Source organism: Bombus impatiens, unplaced genomic scaffold (assembly GCF_000188095.3).
Source record: "Bombus impatiens unplaced genomic scaffold, BIMP_2.2 scf_0166, whole genome shotgun sequence".
In the NCBI taxonomy this organism is placed as follows: domain Eukaryota; kingdom Metazoa; phylum Arthropoda; class Insecta; order Hymenoptera; family Apidae; genus Bombus; species Bombus impatiens.
The window spans coordinates 58785-81784 of record NT_176585.1 but is presented as its reverse complement, the minus strand read 5'-3'; the positions used below and the strand labels follow the sequence as shown (position 1 = coordinate 81784).

The 23000-nt window shown below is 33.6% G+C and overlaps 3 protein-coding genes across 8 annotated transcripts; 2 read left to right on the top strand and 1 right to left on the bottom strand.

Moving 5' to 3' along the window:
- Positions 1-5087: 5087 nt before the first annotated feature.
- Positions 5088-7953, top strand: LOC100748001 (DNA helicase MCM9). Its single transcript, XM_012382732.3, has 12 exons — positions 5088-5281; positions 5341-5482; positions 5562-5723; positions 5803-5928; positions 6000-6106; positions 6191-6404; positions 6504-6579; positions 6649-6806; positions 6884-7263; positions 7334-7543; positions 7610-7761; positions 7864-7953. Exons 1-12 carry the CDS (start codon positions 5187-5189, stop codon positions 7914-7916), a joined length of 1875 nt encoding a protein of 624 aa, XP_012238155.1. The 5' UTR covers positions 5088-5186; the 3' UTR covers positions 7917-7953.
- On the bottom strand, positions 6584-11874 carry LOC100748601 (secretory carrier-associated membrane protein 5A). Of its 6 annotated transcripts, none has more exons than XR_002946242.2 (10): positions 11657-11873; positions 10916-11185; positions 10769-10832; positions 10558-10686; positions 10327-10483; positions 10156-10257; positions 9952-10078; positions 9343-9542; positions 8997-9030; positions 6584-6998 (listed from the first exon to the last, which is right to left on the bottom strand). XR_002946242.2 is itself a non-coding variant. In XM_012382734.3 (9 exons), exons 1-8 carry the CDS (start codon positions 11711-11713, stop codon positions 9378-9380), a joined length of 1071 nt encoding a protein of 356 aa, XP_012238157.1. In that variant the 5' UTR covers positions 11714-11873; the 3' UTR covers positions 6584-6998; positions 9343-9377. The 6 variants fall into 6 exon arrangements, 4 of the variants coding, with proteins under 4 accessions (XP_012238157.1, XP_012238159.1, XP_012238158.1 ...); XR_004461260.1 differs by lacking the exon at positions 6584-6998 and adding an exon at positions 8551-8813; XM_012382734.3 differs by lacking the exon at positions 8997-9030.
- Positions 11875-13281: 1407 nt separating this feature from the next.
- LOC105680440 (protein tyrosine phosphatase domain-containing protein 1-like) lies at positions 13282-22707 on the top strand. The gene is made up of 10 exons (XM_012382713.3): positions 13282-13525; positions 13773-13991; positions 14880-15076; positions 16008-16130; positions 19287-19576; positions 20092-20299; positions 20393-20518; positions 20596-20819; positions 20894-21227; positions 22359-22707. The coding sequence occupies exons 2-10, from the start codon at positions 13774-13776 to the stop codon at positions 22547-22549; spliced, it is 1911 nt and encodes a 636-aa protein (XP_012238136.1). The 5' UTR covers positions 13282-13525; position 13773; the 3' UTR covers positions 22550-22707.
- Positions 22708-23000: the final 293 nt, after the last annotated feature.

The following is a 23000-nucleotide window of genomic DNA, read 5'->3' as shown; positions in this document are numbered from 1 at the left end:
ACAATAACAGAATTTTAAAAATTATTTGTACCCTTGCAACTTCAGTTTGTTTGCTCATACTCTTAGTTTCTTTATTTTCATTTCCATATATCTACAGTACAATAGTATAAAAGTTAAATGCTCATGGAGGACTAGATTCCTGAGTAGCTACATAAAACTAAAAAAAGCAACATGAAATGACGCGATGACCCTCTCCAGTGTATGTACTATAACAAACGACTCGGTCGAGCCGGTAAAAAGATCTCGTTAAAAGGATTGTAACGAGAGTTCCGGAACGGTGGTGAACACCTTGTACATGGAAGTCCATTACAGCCTGGAAACCACCCCTCCGCAATTGCTAGTTCGCCAGTTCGGCCAGTCGGTGCCGATAAAAAGCGCGCCTCCGCTCCGGAAGGAAGATCGCCCGTGAACGCTTTCATTGGACGAAATCGTGGTCATTGTCGTGGACATTAACCCGATTTCGTTGGCCGTCACTCGGCTAGACAAGGGTTGTTCGAAAGAGAAAGAAAGAGGAACCAGAAGGAACGACCAGGACCGTCAATACGATCTCTGACTAATAAAAGAAAAAAGGAGGAGAGAACGATCTTTCCACCGAGTAACTTCGACGATCCAACTAGCTAGATCAACGCTATCGATACGATGCATGAAGCTCGTGTATTACCTAGGGCAAAAGGCGTTAATAGTGAAAAACGAACGAAGGCGGAGAGAGAGAAGGAAGAAGAGGATAAAAAAGAGGTTGAAAAGTCAAAAGTGGTGTGGGAGGGCCTTTATACCAATGTGAAGGAATCCTGCGAATTGGGGCTATTGAGTACGGTGGCATTGGACGAACGTAATGCACAGCCAACTAGTATATGCCTTTCACGAGCGGTCACACCAAAAGACTCGTTCAGGACTACCCAACCCTTTATCGTTATTGCACGTCCACCAGCAAGGGGTGATTATAGCAGAGCGCTGAAGGGGCTGGTTGGTGAGTTAGCCGCGTGTTTCCTGGCCGTTCGTCATTTTTAGTGGTCGGCACTCGTTCGCTCAGGTATTAAATTATATTTCACGAGGGTGATTAACGGTCCTGGGATGTATTATTAAACCGTAGGACCTTATACGACGTGGAATTCTTGCTGGACAAGATGGCACCAACCCCTCTCAACTTCTCTTCGACGTTCTCTTTTTCTCGGATGTTGTCTCTTAGACGATCCCCTTTCTTGCCTCCTCTTACGCTCTTCTCAGAAAATACCTTTTACCCTCCGATAGTGTGCTCACGAAATTACTAAAGAAAGCTAGATGAACCAGCGGATTAGAGAATCAAGAAAAAATTACGATTAAACGTATATGATGTTTATAAACGATTTGGGATATTTGATTTGTCCTTTCCTCGCTAGAGAAATATAATTATATTGCACTCGGACATTAGCCGTTGCTGTTCAAACACCTTTGAAAATGATTCTTCATCTACGTTATGCGTCCTTTACCGATTTAACGGGAGGCCTGTCGCGAATGAAACGGTGACTCTTGAATAAATTAAATGAAATTTTACTGATTAAAGATCAGGCTCGACGAGGAACGTGCCTCCTCTTTAAATCATTCCCCGCGACGCAAAACGTGCTGTACCGTTTATTTCTGAAGTTATGCACACAATTATGAATTCACATGTCCCGGCTGGTTCGAATTTCAGAGGTTTTTGAATAATTAGCAGCTCATTCGGCGTACGTTCATTGCGTTTAAATAGTAAAACGTACTTGTTAAAGGGGCGACAGAAATTTCATAAAGCGCACGATGCTCGTAGCTTCACTGTAACTACTGCATCCTGTAAAATCATAAACATTGCGTGTCAATGTATAAAACCGTACTCCACTTTACTCATTGAAACGTATTTCTTTTTTTCAAATACCTCGATCGTAATTCGCATTTTATCACGATATACGTGTCCCATTCACAAGTATTAAGACATTTGCTGGATATGAAATAAACCTGAAAAATTATTAAAAAACTATTAAAAATCTTTAGAAGTTATTATCTCGTTCGAAACTTTAAAGAAACTCATATAGATTCAATGTAATACCTAATAAAAGCGTTATCAATTATGTATAATAAAATATAATGCCTCTATTTAATATATGCAATATTTTGATCAGTTTTATCATTCGCATTATTAAAATTTTAATTCAACCAAAATTAATTTAATTTAATATAATATAATTTAATGCTTATATCCGAGGCTTTTATTTTGCATAAATACAAAACTCTGAACGACTAATCATTTTAATGGTAGTTTCCATTAATTATAGCATTTTATAGACCAGTAAATATCCTAACATTTATAAATCGGAGTGTACGTGCATATCGTGATTGTTACTTATGGAAAAATTAAAGTACACCGATATGACGAGTTTCAGTAGCATGTTCCTGTCGCCACTACCAAACACACAACTTGCAGTAATTTCACCTGGAAACCTTCCACGGTTGCCTGCCGGTGACAACTTACATAGAATCGCACCCGCAGGAAATGCGGCGTACACACACGATCCTGTCGTCCACAATTTACACTTGTCCGAAATATTGACAAGGGAAATTTTACGTTTCGCAATATTTTCACCGGAAAAATTCGCAAGTATAACCAAACCGTACGCATCTAGGAAGAAATATTAATTCTAGTTTACTAAGAAACATGTGAAAAATGGAATTTGGTGACGTAGTTTATAGCGAAGAATTGAGTTTCGAATTTTAGAAATTAGAATGTGCGAAAGAGAAGTGCATGGCCAATCTAGGTCTTTGATGCTGGGATATATTGCGTAGATCGCAACTCAATCAATTTTTCATGCAAACCAAAAACCAAATCCCGTTTGATCAAAATTCAAACAGTGCAAGACCGCTACTTGAGAATAATCCTCAACGTTCCCAGAGGATATCCTATCTTGAAACTCCGCCTAGAACTTGACACCTCTGACATCCACACATACATAAGAAAACTGACATGCAACACGTTCAAACGGAATGACAGCCCTTTAATCAAATGACATTAGGAATTACAATCTGCGCGAAATCCTTCAAAAGACGAACATAGCGTATCTCGTTTCCTTAAAACAACTACTAGATTCAAATTATTTTCAACGCGTCTCATTTATTTTAATTTTGATGTCGAAATATTTTTGTAACCCTATCTCTTTTATCTTCAAAACGCGGTATAATAAAAATTCCGAGATATATTTTTTAAATAGTACCAATAGTACCAACAAACGCTAAGTTTGAAACGTGTGAGTACAGGCGAATATTCAACTATAGCAAGGGATAATTCGAAGATTCGCGGAAAGTTATTCTATTTCTAGACGAGGCAAATTTTGATCGTGCACTGGTTAATTATACGCAGAAACGTGTACAGACGTATATTTGTTACGCATACAGCTACTCTATTTGCATCGATTACTATCCTCAGCGACTGAATTCAACGAGTAATTTATAACTTAGAAAGAGGTCGTAAAGAGAGTAGTAACTAATGATATCGATATCAGACGTTATGTGCTCTACTATTTGAAATATGGACGAACGACCTCCGTTTCAGATAAAACAGCTCGTGTTTAGAGGACGGAACTTCCATGATTAAAGTTACTCACAATTCTCTTCAAAGTTAAATAAAATCTCTAGAAAATATAATTCGTACATTTCAACAAGGAATAAAGAACGGTTCAAAGTTGTTTTAAAAAGGAAATGAAAATTGTGTACGTTCCTTCGCGATACGATAAAAAAGAAAGGACACTTTTTACTTCCATAGGAACGTATTTTATTTACAAGATTATACCTCTGTTTTAAACGCGCGATTAATGGAACGTCGAGGGTTTCCCGATGAAAGGTAGACACCGAAAAGGTTTTCACTGTTGCGGGACAAGTTTTACCGCAGGGTTCTGCGCGAAACCACAGGAACAGAATTACGAGATGGGTAGGAAGACGCGAAAATCGATTAATGGTTGAACTGCCATTGCGGTTTTACGACAAGAAATCGATATGGCTCCTTTATTAAATTGGCGCAAAGGATGAAGAAATTCAATGAACATAAAATTTTAGACGCTAGAATCACGGTTTTCGTAATTTTCAAAACAATTCAAGCTTCGTATACTGTATCTCACAGAACAGGATGGATATCGTTCTTATTTAATCTCCATCAAAAATATAAGTTATTGTTAATACTATTTTACACTTAAATGATCAGAAAAAATATGGCACAAGGGACAAAATCTTTAATTTGAGGAAATTTTGGATAAAGTTAAACTCTAATAGAAAATTCTATACGCTTCTAAACGTTAAATTTCTTATACTATATTAGAAAAAATATAATCTACGAAAGTGCTACGAATGACAAAACCTTTGATTTAAAGGAATTGTAGATAAAATTGAAGTTTAATAAAGAATTTTGTTTGCTTTGAAACATTAAGACATATTCCTATACTTGTTAGGAATTGAAAATTCATAACAAAATCTTGTATTTGTAAAGGGTGGTTGGTCGTGTGGTAATTTAATGACGAGATTACTCGATATTGAAACCGTCAAATATATTTTAAAATAATTATAAATACAGAGACGACCGTAGATTGCTCGATACTGGTCGTTAAAAAAATGTTCGCTAAGACGCTTGGTACTAACTGTGTTGTATGTGTTGATCGCTAATAAAATCGCTCGAGACTGAGATTGAAAAAACTGGTCACTTTACGATCGTGTTCCTTTATTTGTCTGGTCGCGAGGGTACCGGTAAATTTCCATTCGCCTTCGTTAGACGATTACACGTAGCGGCGACATTGTTTTGCCTGGAGTTGGTTTATTATTACATTATGTATATCCTAACGATATTGGTATTCCGAGGCAAAATAACAGCGTGGCTCGAATAGTCCTCTAGCTCATGTGTCGCTACATATTTAAAAAGGAATATACTTGTAACACCTTTTCACTGAAGGTTCTACTTTATTTAATTAAATGAATAGTATTATTAAGAGAAACACTAACTGATTATATTAGTATTTATTATGCTATAGTAGTATGGAGACAATATACATTAAAAACAGAATGAAGCACGCGTTGAGTGAAGAACACGTGACTAACAGTTTCGGCGGGAAGTCAGCAGCGCAGTAATAGCACGTGTGTAGCGTGAATATAACATGATGTTTCTAACCTCAATTTCTATATTCCACAAATAAAAGTTTAAAATGTTAGAAGAGTATTTATTAAAACATCACTTAGTGGAACTCGAAGAGATTTTAGATAACGCAGATCCTAGTTGCTACTACTCTATCTATATAAAGTGGGTATGTTACAATTGCATTTACTCTTCGTATGATACGAAGGATACTTTCCTTACAGTTTCGTATCGCTATTCGAGGATAATGCGGATGTAGCACAGAAAATTTTACGATATCCTAGATATTACTTACCATTCTGTGACGAATCGGTAGTGACAGTACAAGAAGAAATAGCAAAACCAGAACAAATTATTAAAAAAAGGGTAATAATGACCACTATATTAGTTTTATTAAAATTTTAGTATTTTTAATCTATTATTTTAAGAATATATTTGGAAATAGGTTCGTATTAGAGTCACTGCTGTGCCAGTCACACTGGACCAAGGACAAATTGGCCAATTAGTTTCAACAAGTGGCATCATTGTTAGGATCTCCCAACCAACAATATTAAAAACTGTTCAACGAATGAATTGCAAAAAATGTAAACATGTTACTTTTATTAAAGTAAGTGTACTAGTAAATGTAAATAATATACATTTTGTAACATTTGTTAGCTGATAACATAAATGCTATCTACTTCTAGTATGAATGGGAAAGACAGGCTTTTGAAGATATTACAGACTGTGAAGCATGTCATGCACCAAAGCTCACAGCTCTGCCGGGTTTTGAGCTGGACGATTCCTCAGATTACCAGGAAATAGGAGTCCAAGTATATTATCGCTTTAATTTTATAGTTATCTCTTGCCATGTTCATCATTAACTTTCAATTCTCTTGATTAGGAAAAGGGTAAAATAGACTCAAATAAATCGTTGACAGAGGAACTGAGAATTATCTTGCTGGATGATTTAGTTGATAGATGTAGGCCAGGAGATCATGTTGAGATTAGGTGAATAACTTGGTTACCATTTATATATGTTACAAATAAAAACTACTCCTTTTAATTATAATATGTCCTACACTTCTCCCCTAGTGGTGTTGTGATAAGAATATGGGGTCCCTTAGAGGTCGGTGAACGTTTAGAAGCAACAACTATGATGCTAGCGAATAGCATTGTAGTACGACGCAAGATATCCGAGACCTCTTCTTCGCAAGAGATGAGAGATGTTTTTAAGCGTTATTGGGAAAAGTATAGCGATAATCCTTTGCTTGGTAGAGACAATATTATCACATCTATTTGTCCACAGGTATCGATTTATTTACAATGTAAATGAACAAAAAAAAAAAAGAATAATAGAATAGAAAATAGATATATATGGCACCATTTATACAAAAATTATTTCAAGCTCTATGGCATGTATACTGCAAAATTGGCGTTAGCTGTAGTTTTAGCTGGTGGCGTGCCAAAGTGTAACGAAAGCGGTAATTATGCATCACTTTTGTTTTTATTATCTTCTTAACATAAAATACAATCACATTAAACGAAACAAGGAACACGTGTACGAGGAGAACCTCATCTTCTTTTGGTCGGTGACCCTGGAACTGGCAAATCCCAGTTGCTTCGTGCAGCATCTCGTTTGGCTATAAGGTCGGTTCTTACGACCGGTGTTGGATCGACTGCAGCTGGTCTCACAGCAGCTGCTGTCAGAGTTAGTTAATATACACTATATCTTCTATTTTTAACAATTAATATCCATATCATTTTCTTCACGCGTATATGTTACAGGATTCAGAGGGCTGGCATCTAGAAGCTGGAGCCCTAGTATTAGCCGATGGAGGAGTCTGCTGCGTAGATGAGTTCACAACCATGAGTTCAGAAGATAGGACATCCGTTCACGAGGCTATGGAACAGCAAACGATATCAATCGCCAAAGCTGGGTTAGTTAGCACGTTAAACTCAAGATGTTCAGTGATCGCAGCCATTAATCCAGTTGGAGGTCAGTTTACCGATGATGAAGAATGGGAAACGAATTTAGGTGATCCTCTTTTATCTCGTTTCGATTTAATCTTGCTTTTGAAAGACAATAGAAATGCAGGATGGGACCGGTTGACGTCCGACCATATTCTGAAGGCTGCTTACGAAAAGAAAGAGAACACTATTCAAACGTAATAAAAATTTATGCGGTCGATTCTTTTGTTATATACTAAATCATTAATTCGAGTGAATGTTTCACAGAGACTCGAAAAATCACATAGAACTTTTAAATACCGAAGACTTATGGAAAGAGGATACATTGCGAGAATACTTGGCCTACGTGCATTCTTTACAACCGAAACTAACAAAAGAAGCGGAAATGGTACTTCGAGCGACTTATCTTTATCACAGATCTCATCCAGATAGGAGGGAAGAAAGAACAACAGTTCGACTTTTGGACAGTCTTATTAGGTAACAAGAGACAAGACATTTAAAGCATTTTTTGTTTTGAACATTCAGCGTAACAATTTTCTTCAGACTAGCCGAAGGACACGCTAGATTAATGTACAGATCGGATATAGAAATTATGGATGCTATATTCGTAGCGAAATTAATCGGAACGGGATCTACGGACGAGATCAATCTTAGTTCATTTCCAATAGATCCAATTGCAACGTATCGATCTGAAGGTGCGTTTGTATTTTTATAATGTATACTTTGTTTGTCGAATTGAAAGATAAGCTTATCTAATCATGGATCAAAATTGATGATTTATAATTCCGGAATTTTAGGTAAAATATTGTTGAAGACTATTGGTTTACAGAATCTGGAAAATTTATTATAAATATTTATTATGTTAAATGGAAAAATTTTTGTGCTAATTATTGGTGTGAAAGAGATCTCCTTTTTTATGAGCAAACTAAATTTTTATTTATCGCTTTTCTTTTCTTTGCTTCTTACATAAGTAAATGTACCAGTGCGTATTTATAAAATTTAAATAACATTTCTTTCTTACTTTTCTTTTTTTATACAAAACGAAGTCATTTATTGTTCATTGCTATACAATGAAGGTATGTAATAATTATTGCAATCAATTTAAACAGCATTATATATGTAAAAATATATTTAAAGAGCACAATATCTTTGTTTGATTAGTCTCAGTACATAACAAAGATCCTTCAACCACTCTTTTCCTATATTTCTGAACATTTTTTACTTGACATAAACTTTCCAGTTCATTGAGACATTTAGATTACACCCAATTAGGTAACAGCAACGATATAAACCAATTTTCATACTCTACAAATAATTTATCGATAATTAATAAATAATTAAACAATATGTAAAAGTAATATTCGGTTTCTTTTCAAAATATCCATTATCTATATATATTTATATATATAATATTTATATGTATATATAGTTTAAACTTTACAAAGTTATAGAATATTTTAAGGATCTAAGTAACAAGTACTTAATTTAAAGAAAGGCCATATAATGTATATTACACGATTTAAGGAATGTGTAGGACGTTATTAAAGGTAGACAAAAGGATGGATGCCTTATATTCCCCTACCATCGGTAGTTAAATTAACGTTCCGTAAAACAAGAAATTGAAATCTATACTCGTGGATATAACATATTTTCATGTTAAATTAAATTATTTTGATTTTCAACACAATCGAACGCTTTCCATTTATATAAAGCCGCACATGATTACAACGTCATGATTAAAGTGCCACTAAAATACAAAAGCTAGTAAATATGTTTATGTATATAGAAGCAATAATATAAGAATTAGTGATATGATTATTATTAGCTCGTTTCTTTACTAGATGATAAATTATTTTGTGACTCATTTCCAATCAATACAAACAAAAAGGATATACACATCATATATGTTTTAAATAATACACATACATACCAACATAATAATTGTGTTAATCCGATTTAAAATACTGTTATGGGGAATAAAGAAATACATAAATCGTTAAACACTTGCCAAGAGTAAATTTGTGATTATTCATTTGAGATCTTTCGATAAACGATACGAATCAATCATTTTTCGGAGAAAACGTGCATGAATAAAACTTCGAACGTATCAAGAAAAAAAGAAAAATGATTTTATGAATGAGTAGTATAATTTTCTCGTTTTCACTGTAAGAATAGAATCTTCTATGGAACATTATAATTTCGAGTCCCGAGTAATGCACATTATTAAGATGATCTACACATACGATTTTACTGAGTAGTAAAACGTCAGAGAGTACCTGAAGAATAAATCCTGAAGTGTTGTGAAATCACTTTAATAGCGTGGTTGATTAGCAGCATTAGCCATTTGGGCGCGGACAGCAGTGGCAGCGACGTTACTTGCCGCATTTTGCACATGTTCATTGCGTAAGAAAGTTGTGGCGAATTCTTGTTGTGCCTTCGAAACGCTCGCATCCGACGAGCGATATATGCGATGAATCTATAGATCATATTTTTTTGATATTTTACTATTTAAAGACCATAAGTTAAAAACATGATAAAGACAAAAGACGATTTTCTTTTTTGATATGTTATCAATTCGATATCAAAAATGGCTTTGCATCTGATTTTGTACTCTCTTGAATATGTAAAAAACATTTATAACATCAGTTGTGTAAATCAATATTAGTGAAATTAAACTAGCATAACAACTAAATTAATATTATTTGTAGATTTATCATAACATCGTAGATTTATTCTTTTCCTAACTATTATGTTTTGAAATGCTGTTTAATCATTATATTGAACAAATATTAAGAAATCAACAAAACTGGACTTATCATATTTTTCTTCTATGTTCTCCATTTGCAAAAATTATTTTTCAGAGCTGAAGAAATTTGACACTATACCTTAGTTAATAATAGCAGATCTCCGCATGCAGCAAGTACGAAACAAAGAGCAATAAGGAGCAGTAGAAAGCCAAGGAATATTCCTTTAGCTGTGTTGTCGAACATCGTGATAGCAAGTATAATACCGCTGTGATAATAAAACAATTGAAACATTAACATATTATCTCTAGAATAAATCTGTATCTTTGGGAATTAAAATATTACCAAGTTCCTGAGCCAGGAATGCCTATGGCCTGAATCCCTGTGACGATTAATTGAAAGAAGAAGACGAAGAAAAATACCATGAAGTTAAAAGAGCTATCGTTTCTAAAAGAGGAAAAATATATTGAATAATAACACTAATACTGAGACATTGATGTATGATCGATTACATACTTGAAAGCTTTGTATGCTGGTCTGAACCAGCATAAAAACGAGAATGGAGTAAAAAGTATTAAATACAATATCCCAAGACCAAATGTTGAAAATGCTCCGGTACATAACAGTAGAATAAATCCACCAATAACGTTTAGAATTAAAATACAGCCGTGAACTGTAATTTAAAATTATTTGTTATTTACTATACTATTTTATTCATTAAAATTAGATGCAATACATTAAACTTACACATCCATAAACGGTATAGTTGTCTGACTACCTTCTGAAAATCTGTATGAATTTCCACATCGATATCTTGGTGGAAGCAAGGTTGGCAGCAGCATTTGTCAGGTAGAGGTGGCCAATTGTTCCTTTTTGCTTTGAAAACCAAGTATTTTCAATTGTTAAACAATAATAAAGGAAATATATTAAACATTGACTTGTTATATTCTGGACTCACGATAGTATGGTGTATTCCTTATGTCTTCTTCTGTTCCTGCTTTCCATCCTGACTCTGATCTTTGCTAAAATTTCATAATTTTTCAAGACAAACTTAACACGATATTAAAATTCATTATAAAATATTATAAAACAGAACTTCATGTACATTTACATCTGAAGTAGGGGATAATGTGCTTCCAAGTGATGTATTCACTGTTTGCTGTGGAGTACGGACATAATTAGTTGCAGGAGGTTCCTGATTTGAAGGCTGAAGTGTAGCTGGTTGCTGTGTAGCTCCAATACCTCCATAGATGGGAGGATTTGATGCACCTCTGACTTGTGCAGTTCCTTGTGAACCTTGTTCCGCGAAAGGATTGTAATCTTCTAAACCCCTATTAGCTGGAGTAGAAGATACAGCCCTTCTTATCGCAGGATCCTATTTAAAAAAATAATTGATTGTTAACTACTTCTTTTATATCGCAGTCAACCTTCACAAAGAAAGTTAAATATACTAACACTTAAAGAATGTGTATTTATAGAGGATGTCTATATATAGAGTCAACAGCAATTCAAAGACTTCCTTTATGGCATACATGTCTCTTTCACAATAAATTTGAAGCAGTAATTTTTTATTTACAAAACAATAAAAAATAATAATAATAGTATATATATGATAATCTTAGTATCATACTTAACATACATAATAAAACAAGACTAAAAAATAAGGCATACAAATATCAAATAATTAAGATACTAATATCAAGACATAATAAAAGTCTTCGCCTACAGTCTTGGCAAAAAATAATAATGATTCGATAAAACACGTTTATTTCGATTTGACAGTTTTATAGGCAATATTGAACAAGATAGTACGTGCCTCGGGTCTAGCCGCTAATGAAATACTCACTGAAAATGGATCATTGATATTCGGTTCTCCAAAAGGATTTTCGTCAAAGCCGGACATCTTAGCCACTGCTCACTGAAGTGTTCTTCAATGCACCGTCAAAAATTAATAAGACTTTACTACACTCAAAATATTCTTATCTAAACTTGTCTATACTTGATGATCCATTGCGTTGCGGTTACCTATGGTATCGTCGGTACTTTAGCCATGTAGCATACTACAGATAAAGCAACTCCTGCCACGTCTATCGCACACATGTTATGAACGATTCACACGCCATTTCGAAACATTATATCTAGTTTCCAAGGCGTTAGTAACATAATTATTTAACACCAATAACAATCACAGAATTAGAATAATTTCTTCAGTGTAATACATATGCATCTTGTCTTTGAATTTGCATAACATTTCTAGTTATTTATTTTAATCCTTTAAAACAAAAAATTAACATAACAGAATGAGTAGTTCTGTGCTATATGAGGAACTTAGGCATTGGAGAGGACAACCGTGTTAGCAGTATATATTGTAATTCATAACGAAATCTAAATACATATATACATATATATTAATTAATGTAAATTTAATTTAATTTGAATAACATCAAATTACTTAAGAAAAATGAACTAAAAAATGTTTTAACTAGGTATTATATTCATGCAAACGTACAATGATCTATATATATATGATGATCTATATTATTATTCAAGCAACTATATATAAAACCTATATAATATCAACCATATAACAGCAACAGTATAATAACAACTATACCAAACAACTATATAAGCCGATTATTTCAGGACATTTTTTCAATTTATATTCTCAAAACCAATAGATTTCGAAAAATTTCTTGAACTTATTAATTGTACAACATGTACTGTACAACATGGCTTGTACAAAGTCAACAGGTAAGTATATAAAAAGTAACTATCTACATAAACACAAAAATTTAAAAGAACTTTTACAAAACATTCACCTGTTTACAACGTGGTGATACAAAAAAAGTAAGATGTGCTTATGTATATAAAGTAAGTATACAAGGTAAGTCGATAAGCTAAGTATATAATCTAAGTATATAAACGAAGCATATAAGATAAATGTACAAGGTAAGCATATAGGGTAAGCATAAACGGAAAGTACATATAGAATAAAATTATCAAAAAGCGAATAAAAATATGACTTGCAAGGAGATGGAACGCCACTCTACATCAAACGGGTCGCCGAATACGGCATTTTTATCATATATCAAATCACATATATATATCACATATCAAATTATTTCATCTTACGGAGCTGGATACATTGTAAAACATTAAAATGAAGATTTACAGAAGATTTACACATTACAAGATCTACAGAAATTACATACGTACATGAAATATAAAATGGACACTATATTTTTTTTATCTTCTTCAAATTCGTTAATATCTTTCCCCACACCTGCACATAGAAGAAATGCAATGAAAACTATAGGAGACCGAAGTGGGAAATTATACAATCCCATTATAGCGAACTTGAAATGTTATAAAATACGCGGATCTACAGACATAAATAGGGTGAAGTGAAACAAAGGCAGTTTCATAGGTAATAGGACTGACGCAGGCGCAATCTGTATGATAGAACGATAGATAAAGTAGCGTTATAGTAGCGGAACTACCAGTCGCTATGCGCTTACCCCTGTACGTGAAGTGCTTTTTTGCATTGATTGTTACCCTGTGTCGTGCATTTTTGCGTAGAGAAAATCGTTGGAAAAAGATTCTACTTGAATTGTCAAACGTATCTGATAGGGACAGTGGACAAGAAATTTAAGAAAAAATCCAATTTCTCTACGGCAATGAGATGGACGGAAGGGGCGTGATTATTTTTAAACATGTACGCTTATCTTCAATTCATTTAAATAAAAAGAAAGAAAACCGAATTTAGGAAAGAAATATTCGAATAAATTGTTTAATTACTAACTTAGTATTTCCCTGTTTTAATCGCTTTTAAAATAAATAAAATTTATAATTAGTATAGGGAGGATAATTTAAAATTTGAAATTTATTTTGAATTATAAATATGTGCAAGAGAATTATAGCATATTATAAGTTGTAAATGAGTAATCAAACATTGTTTGCAGAATGGATGTAAGTTCACTGGTACCAGCAGGTTTTCAAGCGGGCCAAGTGGATCTGTGCGAGGTCCAGGCTGGTTACAATAAATTCTCCGAAAATTTGCGAAAATTCACGCCGCAGGCTATACAGTGCGCGATCTTTTGCGGTGGCTCTAGATGCAAATATGAAAACTCGAAAGCGTGGCCGCCAGTGCACATGGCGATACAGAACATATTTTCGCATTGGTAAGGTCACGATAAAAATTTATGGAAACCTATTCAAATTTTATTTTTCATATTCGCGGACTCGCGTATAATAAAACATCTGTTTTGTATCCGTATGTCGAACTACAATTTTGCAAATCTGTTCGTTTTTATCTTTATTCCGAAGAGAAATTGAATCGATTAATATCACGACGCGATAGAGTACCGTGAACAGACGGAATTAATCTAATCACGGAATCTAATATGTTACTCGTAAATTAAATTTTAATTACAGTAAAATCTTGATTACCAGAATACTGGACCGATTAATGGAAAATTTGGGGATGTTTATTTGAAAAAAACGTTGGAAAACAAATGTAAAAATTAAAAGACATAGTTTTTCATTCATATGGTTTTATTCTTGTTTGATATTAGTATTTCTAAAACGCTTTGAAACGAATAATTTTTTTTATACGAAGATATTTTAACAAAGTTATTACGTGAACAACGTGTCATAATAATTATTTTGAAATTAATTAATGTAAAATTAATTTCGAGTACTCGAGCTTCTACTGTACTTGTGAACAATATTTTTTGTTTGATTAAATAAAATAATTAGGGACAGTTCGTTCATTTAAATCTTATAATATTGATAATGATAATTCGATTGTCTCCTAAATTGATTTTAAAAGAAATGGTAATTATTCCAAAGCAGAAACATCTGTTTGTTTGAATGAAATGATCAGCAGCATTTATTGAAATTCTCTAGTAACGATGGATCTGATTTTCTTCTACAATGATTTTTCCTTTTTTCTTATCTGTAATGACTTCAAAATGGTAATAACGCCAAATTCTATTTGATCAAATAAAGTGACTAGCGTCATGAATTTGGAGGTTTAGCAAGGAATGTAAGGGTCGATAATTCTTCAGGGTGACAGACGACGTACTCGCGATGGCACGACCGAACACCGCACAGATAATAAAAAAGGACATAATCGCACAGTTTCAAGGGTGGAGTATAAAAACCATAGTAAACCTACAAACGCCTGGCGAGCATGCAAGCTGCGGTGGTCCTCTCGAAGAAAGTGGCTTTACTTATGACCCGAATGTCTTCATGAAACATAGCAGTAGGTATTAGAACGTTAAAACAATAGCTTCAACCATAAATACAAAAATAGAAAAGAAACATTGCATCATGCGAACCTGATTAATTAAAATGTACGAATAAAAAAATCAATTACGAAGTTTCCATAAATTGAAAAGTGGAAAAAAGAGATGACATTGAAAATACTATAAAAAATTTACGTCAAAATTACCGATTATTTATATCATTTACTTTTCAATAATTTTTTGGAAGGAGCGGACATTAACCACTTACACATTTCATAAAAATGTATGAAACTTGATTAATTCGAAAGGTTCATATTTTATTTGAATAAATATCGTACATGATCGATCATAAGTTACATAGTGTTGAAAAGTACCTCAAAATAAAATTAATATTTAATATTAACTCCTTTATGATCCAGGTTTTGTACATACAATATTATGTTTTTGTGAAGTGAATTAAATTAATATTAATTCAATTAACTATAAATATATTTGTCTTCTGTAAAATGGTTCCAATTGTACTGCATTATAAATTCTTCTTTATAAAAACGTCAGAGAAAAACTTTTCCCACAACCCAAGGAATATTCAATTCAGAAAGGGTTAATAGCATGATAAATAGAATGGACAATAAGGGTAATAAAAGCATTAAAATACAGGAATTACATGAATAATAATTACATATTTAACCGCGCGACGAAATTGAGTTATACGTAAATGAAGACTAAACTTGTAAAACAGTTTCATAGGAATCAGTGTCGGTTCTGGTGAGGTAGATCGAAGAAGTTTAGCTGTAACATGCAATGCAGCAGAATCGTGTAACCATGCAGACGAAACAAAACTCAATTTCGTCCACGGTCATATAAATATTATTTCTCGAATCACATTTCCCTCCCCTTAAATACCAAAAGATGACAATTCCATAATTACGACTTGGCGATTTGTTGCAGTTTACTATTACAATTTCGCGTTGAAGGACTACGGGGATGCGACCATGAGCAAACTTCTGGATATGGTCAAGGTCGTGGCCTTCGCTGTGCAAGAGGGAAGAGTGGCAATTCATTGTCATGCCGGTAAATCGATTCTTTTCGATAGGCGCACCGACCCAATTTTTATTTTTACACAGTCCCCTTTCGCCAATAAATAGTCTTCGATTGTTCAATTTCTTAATTTAAATTGCAATCGTTATCTTTTTAAATTGATAGGATTGGCGTGGAAGAGTTTATAGGAAGATGTTATCGCGAACAGAAACGTGCAGTTCCTTCTATCATCATCGTTTAAATAAGCCTTTTAATTCAAGACAATGAAGTCATCGACGTTTTAAACGTTCCCCTTTTACTTTCACACGCCCACCCTTTATCAACCGACGATTTCTAACCTTTGAATGTATCGATTTAAGCCACGTGTGAGACGCGTTCATCCAGAACGAGACCTGTTTTGGTGCATTGCGTGCTACAACACGCGGTGTTAACCCGGTGCATCTGAATTTTCGCATTCATTACGATCTTTCTTAAACCTTTAGCCGAGGACCGCAAAAATTATACGTTGTATGGGCTACGTGGAGAAAATAGGTAGTGTAGGAGCGGTCTGTTATTATTCCCAGTTCATATCGAGAAGCTCCATTCAATTTATAAAACAAGAGAAAAAATTCGTATTATTCTTTAATACTAGAAATATTATATTCGACGAAATGTTTATGTATTTGCTAAAAACACGCAGTTGCTTTTAGCGAAATTGATATTCACTTTTACAGGAATGAAACTTTCATTATATATTTATTTATTTTCATGCAGATCTATATTTATATGTACGCAGCTAAATAAGTGGAATCTTTTACAACGAATATTTTATTTCAGATATTTTATATACCTTTGTATATTATTTTTCATAAATATACAGATATCCGTAGCTAAATTATGATCATCTATAACGGTGAGCATATAAATAGGAATATGTATTTTGTTTCCACACTCGTGTAATATAATCATATCGAAATATACACATACCGTATTTATTTGTATTTATTAATTGATATTAATACGTGAAATGCGTATTAAAAGAGCGTTTTGGAAAAAAATATATCTGCACTATATCGATAAAACATAATTTCAATTAAATGGTCAGAAGTACTTATACCTATTTATATAAATGTAGCTTCAACCCTACTGTGGTACTTTATATTGCAACTAAATGAATTTCTATTTGTAGAATTTTTATGTCTCAAACTTGAACTTGTTTCAACAAAGAAAAAGAAAAAAAGAACTTGCAACGTTTCCAAAATAGCTTTGTCATAAAATTGAAATAGGAGATAGTTTTCTGAAATTTAGGAAATCTGCTAACGATTGAAAAACGCTATTGCATCGAAAGTAATCTAACGAACACAGCGTACATTACAGGCAGGAGATTCTAGTATTGACACATAAAACAATATCCTGATCCAATGTTAGATAAAACTGTAAAAGTCCTAGCACCCTTTCTTACATGACTAATTCACTAATTAGATAGAAGCGTGTTCTTCAACCATAAACGTTCGTTAGCTTCAGTTCTTTAACCAAATTTATGGGCACGAATAATAGATAAGTAATGATAAGAAATTGGGGCGTGGGCGGGGCGGGGAATTGCAAATTCCACATGCAAATATTCAACCCTGCAATTTTCTCATAAAAATATCTCACATGTATGAGGCTACAGCGATAGACAAAAGTATTCGTACGGTAAGAATGTAGAAATAAGAATAATAACATTTTCTATATTATTAGATATACTCAAATATCACTATGTATTATACACAGACACTTACAGTAAAACAGATGTACACAATTTAATTTTAATTTACTTTAGTTACATTTGTTACTCAGTACTCTGCGTATAATATACTTATAATATATAATTGCACGTATTTAAATATGTTTGATATAATATATTGAATATATTTAATAAAATTAATAACATACGAAATATTACTTTTCATTTCTACATACGAATACTTTTGTCTTTCATTATAATATATGACAGTCATATAATTGAATAACTGTTCTGTTTCCATCAAGAGGTTCGGCAACCTCGATGCAACTTGAGCTCGATCGTATCGATCGATTGCTTCCTCGATAACAAGGTCCTGCAGGCCATGCATGTTTAACGATCATAAAAATTACATTTTCTTCATATTCTCCATATTCTTCGCATATGACAAATCGACGCAAGGATAGCTCCTTGTAAAACTACAGACCTGATCATTACGTACACGAAGGTATCCCAGTTCCCATATAACACGATATACTGTAATTATACGAGAACGTTTTTGTCAGTGAAATAATTTATTTTCCATGGTTCGTTCCATGCACGAAAACGGTTTATCGCCAGGAATATATCGAATTCTTTGATCAACGAATTGCCTGGTTGCGTTGTCAAGCGACGATTTAATTGAATAGTCGAAATTCCACGCGTACCTTGTATGCACGCTCTGCAACTTAATTATGAATCATGGATACGTGTTACGATATCCACGGACATCCACAGACGAAACACAGTTTATGGTTATTATCAAGTGGTTACACGTCGGGCACGTCATAACTCTTGTTAACCCCGGAAACAAGACCGAGTACGATTACGAGTTCCGCTTCCGATTCATGGCTCGAGCACGAGCACGAGCACGAGCACGAGCACGTAATTTATTTCCCGAATTAGGCACGATCGATAAGCAGTCCCGACCTATCCTTTAAGGATAAATATTTCATTTGTCCAGGATGATAGCAAAACTCGTGACATTATTAAAACGTAAACGCTCGAATCAATTGATTTTACAAGCTTATTAATTTCTAAACTGATCCTGTGAAAACTAGAAAGTCAGCTTATCACTTGGCAATAATTCGTAATAAATGTTATAAAATTCTTTTCTTTATAATTGGAATATCATTTTATCGCGCGTTTGTAACTCGGTGATATTACTGAAAAGTAAATGTAGACTTTAGAATTTCTAAAGTAACCATTTATATTTATTTCTTATATTTGTTATGTATTTATAATTCTTATACTAATCGTAATTATATTTTTATTAGTTTATCATTATATTTTATTTCTGTTTCTATTGGAACAGATTCAAGGCTTTAATTAACATGGATTTGGGCTAGCACAGGTTCTAAAAATAAGATATGGAAATTTCTGAATTTCCACCAAGCGATTAATCATACATAGTTTAGACAAGTTTAAAGGACATGTACCTTTTTCAGGGCTGGGCAGAACTGGAGTTCTGATCGCGTGCTACCTTATTTACAGTCTTCGTGTGCGGGCCAACGATGCCATACGATTTGTTCGTATGAAGCGGCCGTGCGCGATACAGACGCGGGGACAAATTCTCTGCATCCAAGAATTCGAGCACTTTGTGCTTCCACAGATGATAGTTTTCCCTTTGAATAGCGCAATAGGCGATCGTAAGCCTTGCAGCCTGCAATCGCATCTGAAAAAGCAGCACAACGTACTACATGGATACGAGCAACGTACATTCAAATACGTACCAAAGGTTCTTTTATGCATTGCAAGAATCACAGACGTCTTATGTCAATATCAGAAATATGCGAATTCATAGATCATACAAATTTACATGTGAATATCGTACGACCGGACTATTTACTAGTAACATTTTGTATTAATGTTTTATCCTATTCTTGTTATAGCATGTTCATCGTCTTAATTTGTATAAATAAATTAATACATGAGTCACACTAAGAATCGCTGTATCGTTCTTAGTTACTCATTTACAAACACACTAGGCATAAATAAAATATGTAATGTTTATGATCAATACAGAGGCAGTCTAACTTTATCGTTCTAAGATATTAAGTGAAAATATTACTTTTCTCGATTAACATCGCCTTATAATAAAATAATATTATATCTATGAACTTGATATTTAACAAATAGATATCAAAAAACAATCGAGAACATCGATGGATTTGGCATAAGACGACATATCGAACGAACAACCAAATGATTCCAATTAATCCTATTAAATTTCTCCAATAAATTATTTTTTAGATCGTATTCACGATTTGTGAACGAATCCTTCAATTGTGCGATTGTCAAGAGGACAATTCTCCGTGTGAAATCACGTACACTATTTCCAGTACATGTTTCACGAGAAAATTTATATCTCACGTTTTGGAAAAGTTTAGAGATAACAAAGGAAATATTAAACACTCTTACTCGTGGGCTGACTCACTCGCCGATTCTTACGACTGCTCCAGTAAGAAGTTAAAGGAAAACTGAGTTTCAAATGGTCTAATAAATTAAAAATCTTTAATAATTTACACGAATTTTCTAATTGTCCACTATCCAGGTACGACGAAAGCGTGTGCAAGTGGTAGCCAAGCATCTTCAAGGGGAACATCCGATGATATTGGAAGATTGAGCGACGTATTTTGTACATCTCCGGACAGTCCATCCTACGATTCAGCTTTTCCAGGTGCCTCAACCTAAAATAAAATCATTAAATTAGTATAAAATTTAATTTAGATAGAAAAGAACGCTACCTTTTTATAGTGTTGGATGACAACTACGTGGACGACGTGCTCGGTGATGGAATTCACGGTCAGGATCTCACAGATAACGACTGTTACAAAGAAATTCAATCTCACATGAACTTAAAAGCTGCTGCTCAAAATACAGCTCTGGAAACCGTGAACACCGACGAAGCAATCAGAGCTCTGATCAAAGACACCGCCAGTTTATCTGACAAGACGAAGAAACGTCTTCAGGATTATCAGGTTGAAGGATCGTTTTTATTTCGAATTAAGATATTCAGTGTCGAGGAAGTGAATTGTCTTGTGATAATTTTCAGATGGATCTAAATCATAGATCTACGGCGTGGCAGAGGCTTCAGATGGAAACTGACTTGTATATTCTGTCAGGATTATTATTTGAATGGCTAGAGACATTGAAACATCCTTTGCTAGACGTCGATAGTTTGAGTTATATCGTCGTCTGGAATTCGAAACCTCAAAGATGCCTGGAAAAATTGCATAATCCTAATCGATATTTGTTGGAATATCTTCTACGATTTATTAGTCGTTTGAGACCGATGACACCTGAGAGCCAAAGCTTGATAACGAAGAGGTTCATGGCTGCGCTCACACAACAGAGTATATGGATCAAGAACTCGTTTTATCCATCCAGTAAATATTAAAAAAAAAGATTCCTATATTTTAATTTTCTTATATCGACTTCTCTAGGTTTTTCGTAGATTGCGAGTGTTTATGCAAATTAGGCATATTCTTATGAAACGGTAAAAAAGAAAATGTTAATTCAGCAAGGAATTTCATTTATTAAATTTTAAAACGAATACTCTACTTGGCGTATCGTAAATATCTTTGAATAATACGAGCATCTTGTGCATTTTTGCATTTGGAAATTTCCCATAAGAGCGTCAGAATCTGCAGTCTGATCATTAGGAAAGAACAATTATGTGTAACGCAATATGTATATGGTGGAATTCTTTCACAGTCTGTAAAAAAGATTCATTTTTTAAATGATTTTTATTATCACGTAGAAGTAACAAGTTCGCTGTATCCATATGAAATAAAACAATCGTTGTTTCCGATAATAACAACCTTCGTGGGTTAAATGATCTTATGAAATAAAAGTAGTATTCTTTGGACTAATATTGTGCTATCGTGTTCCTGAATCGATTTTTCTGCATTGAACCGGCAATTACAATAAGGAAGATCTTATTTAGAAATGCCGTTCGTGTGTAATTTTATACCACTTGGATGTTAAACGCGACATTATTGTTCTTTCTAAAAAGGAGACTTTCTATGCACCATGAATGATATCTAAAAATATATTCTCAACTATCGGCTCGGTAAACGAAAGAGAGGATATTGCATTTCTCTTGTATGCTTGCCACTTTAATCCTATGCTATTTGCAAACAATGTAGGTGCTTGACAAAGGAGGAACTACTTATAAACTCGACTGCCAACATAAAATGAATAAGTATCCTTCGTTGGTGATTGTTTCATATTTCATGAAGGCATGACCATTTCCCGTGAACCAGTTGGCATAAGTATTCATTGTTGTCCAGCGTGCGCATCATACAACTGATCGCCAGAAATATTGATTCGTCGAATATGTCACATTGTTCTATTTATATTATCAATAATCGCGATTTATGTGCGGTGGGACTCGTATCACGAGAGACCTAGATGTCACGATTCTATCTAATCTTCTACTTTAGTTCCGGTCTCTGAATCGAATAAATAAGTTATTTTATCATCGTGTAATTTATATTAATATCGTTGTATTGTAGATAGAAATTTTCCGAAGCTACGACGAGGCACGGCAGCGAAATTGAACGAATTTTTCATTAGAATGATGATCTTGATAGAGGAAGTAAACACGCAAGAGATGGAGAAACCATCGTGGACTTCGAAATTGGATTTGGCGTCTAGTCAATTGGAAGAAATGGGGACAGAAGCAGCGAATGAAAAATTTAGTTAGAGCAAGAATAAATGAACGAAGAGTGTCGAGGATCTTGTTTAAGATGATCGTAGAATAGCGTCTATAGCAGTCGATTTATAATATTTATTTTTACAATGTTCCATGATTAATCGTACAAACTACTCGAATAAAGGAAAATATTTTAGTAGTAACAAGTATTTTGTCTCTTATTTATAATCTAAGTGGCAAGATATCGGAAGTTGTAAATCATTCTATATTCAAATAATGTACAAATGTTTTCCTCATCGAGAGAGAGAGGTCTTTGCACTTTCAATTTGCACGAATAAAAATTTTTATATATTTTATAGCAACAATATTCTTTTAATTTAATATACAAGTTAGTTTTGTAACGAGTAAATAAAAACCAGATTTGTATATAGCCCTTTACCCTTTAATTAAGTACCTGTCAACATTTTACTTGTTTAATGTTCTATAATTTTACACAAATAAA

Bases quoted from the DNA above. Each gene is read 5' to 3' on its own strand.
- LOC100748001 (XM_012382732.3), top strand. From the start codon at position 5,187: ATGTTAGAAGAGTATTTATTAAAACATCACTTAGTGGAACTCGAAGAG. The intron at 5,724-5,802 runs GTAAGTGTACTA...ATCTACTTCTAG, and splicing joins AACATGTTACTTTTATTAAA to TATGAATGGGAAAGACAGGC. The intron at 7,762-7,863 runs GTGCGTTTGTAT...CCGGAATTTTAG, and splicing joins TGCAACGTATCGATCTGAAG to GTAAAATATTGTTGAAGACT.
- LOC100748601 (XM_012382734.3), bottom strand. From the start codon at position 11,713: ATGTCCGGCTTTGACGAAAATCCTTTTGGAGAACCGAATATCAATGAT. The intron at 10,484-10,557 runs GTAAGTTTAATG...TTTAAATTACAG, and splicing joins ACTATACCGTTTATGGATGT to TTCACGGCTGTATTTTAATT. The intron at 9,543-9,951 runs GTATAGTGTCAA...TATGATCTATAG, and splicing joins ATCTGCTATTATTAACTAAG to ATTCATCGCATATATCGCTC.
- LOC105680440 (XM_012382713.3), top strand. From the start codon at position 13,774: ATGGATGTAAGTTCACTGGTACCAGCAGGTTTTCAAGCGGGCCAAGTG. The intron at 13,992-14,879 runs GTAAGGTCACGA...ATAATTCTTCAG, and splicing joins CAGAACATATTTTCGCATTG to GGTGACAGACGACGTACTCG. The intron at 19,577-20,091 runs GTTCTTTTATGC...ATTATTTTTTAG, and splicing joins CATTCAAATACGTACCAAAG to ATCGTATTCACGATTTGTGA.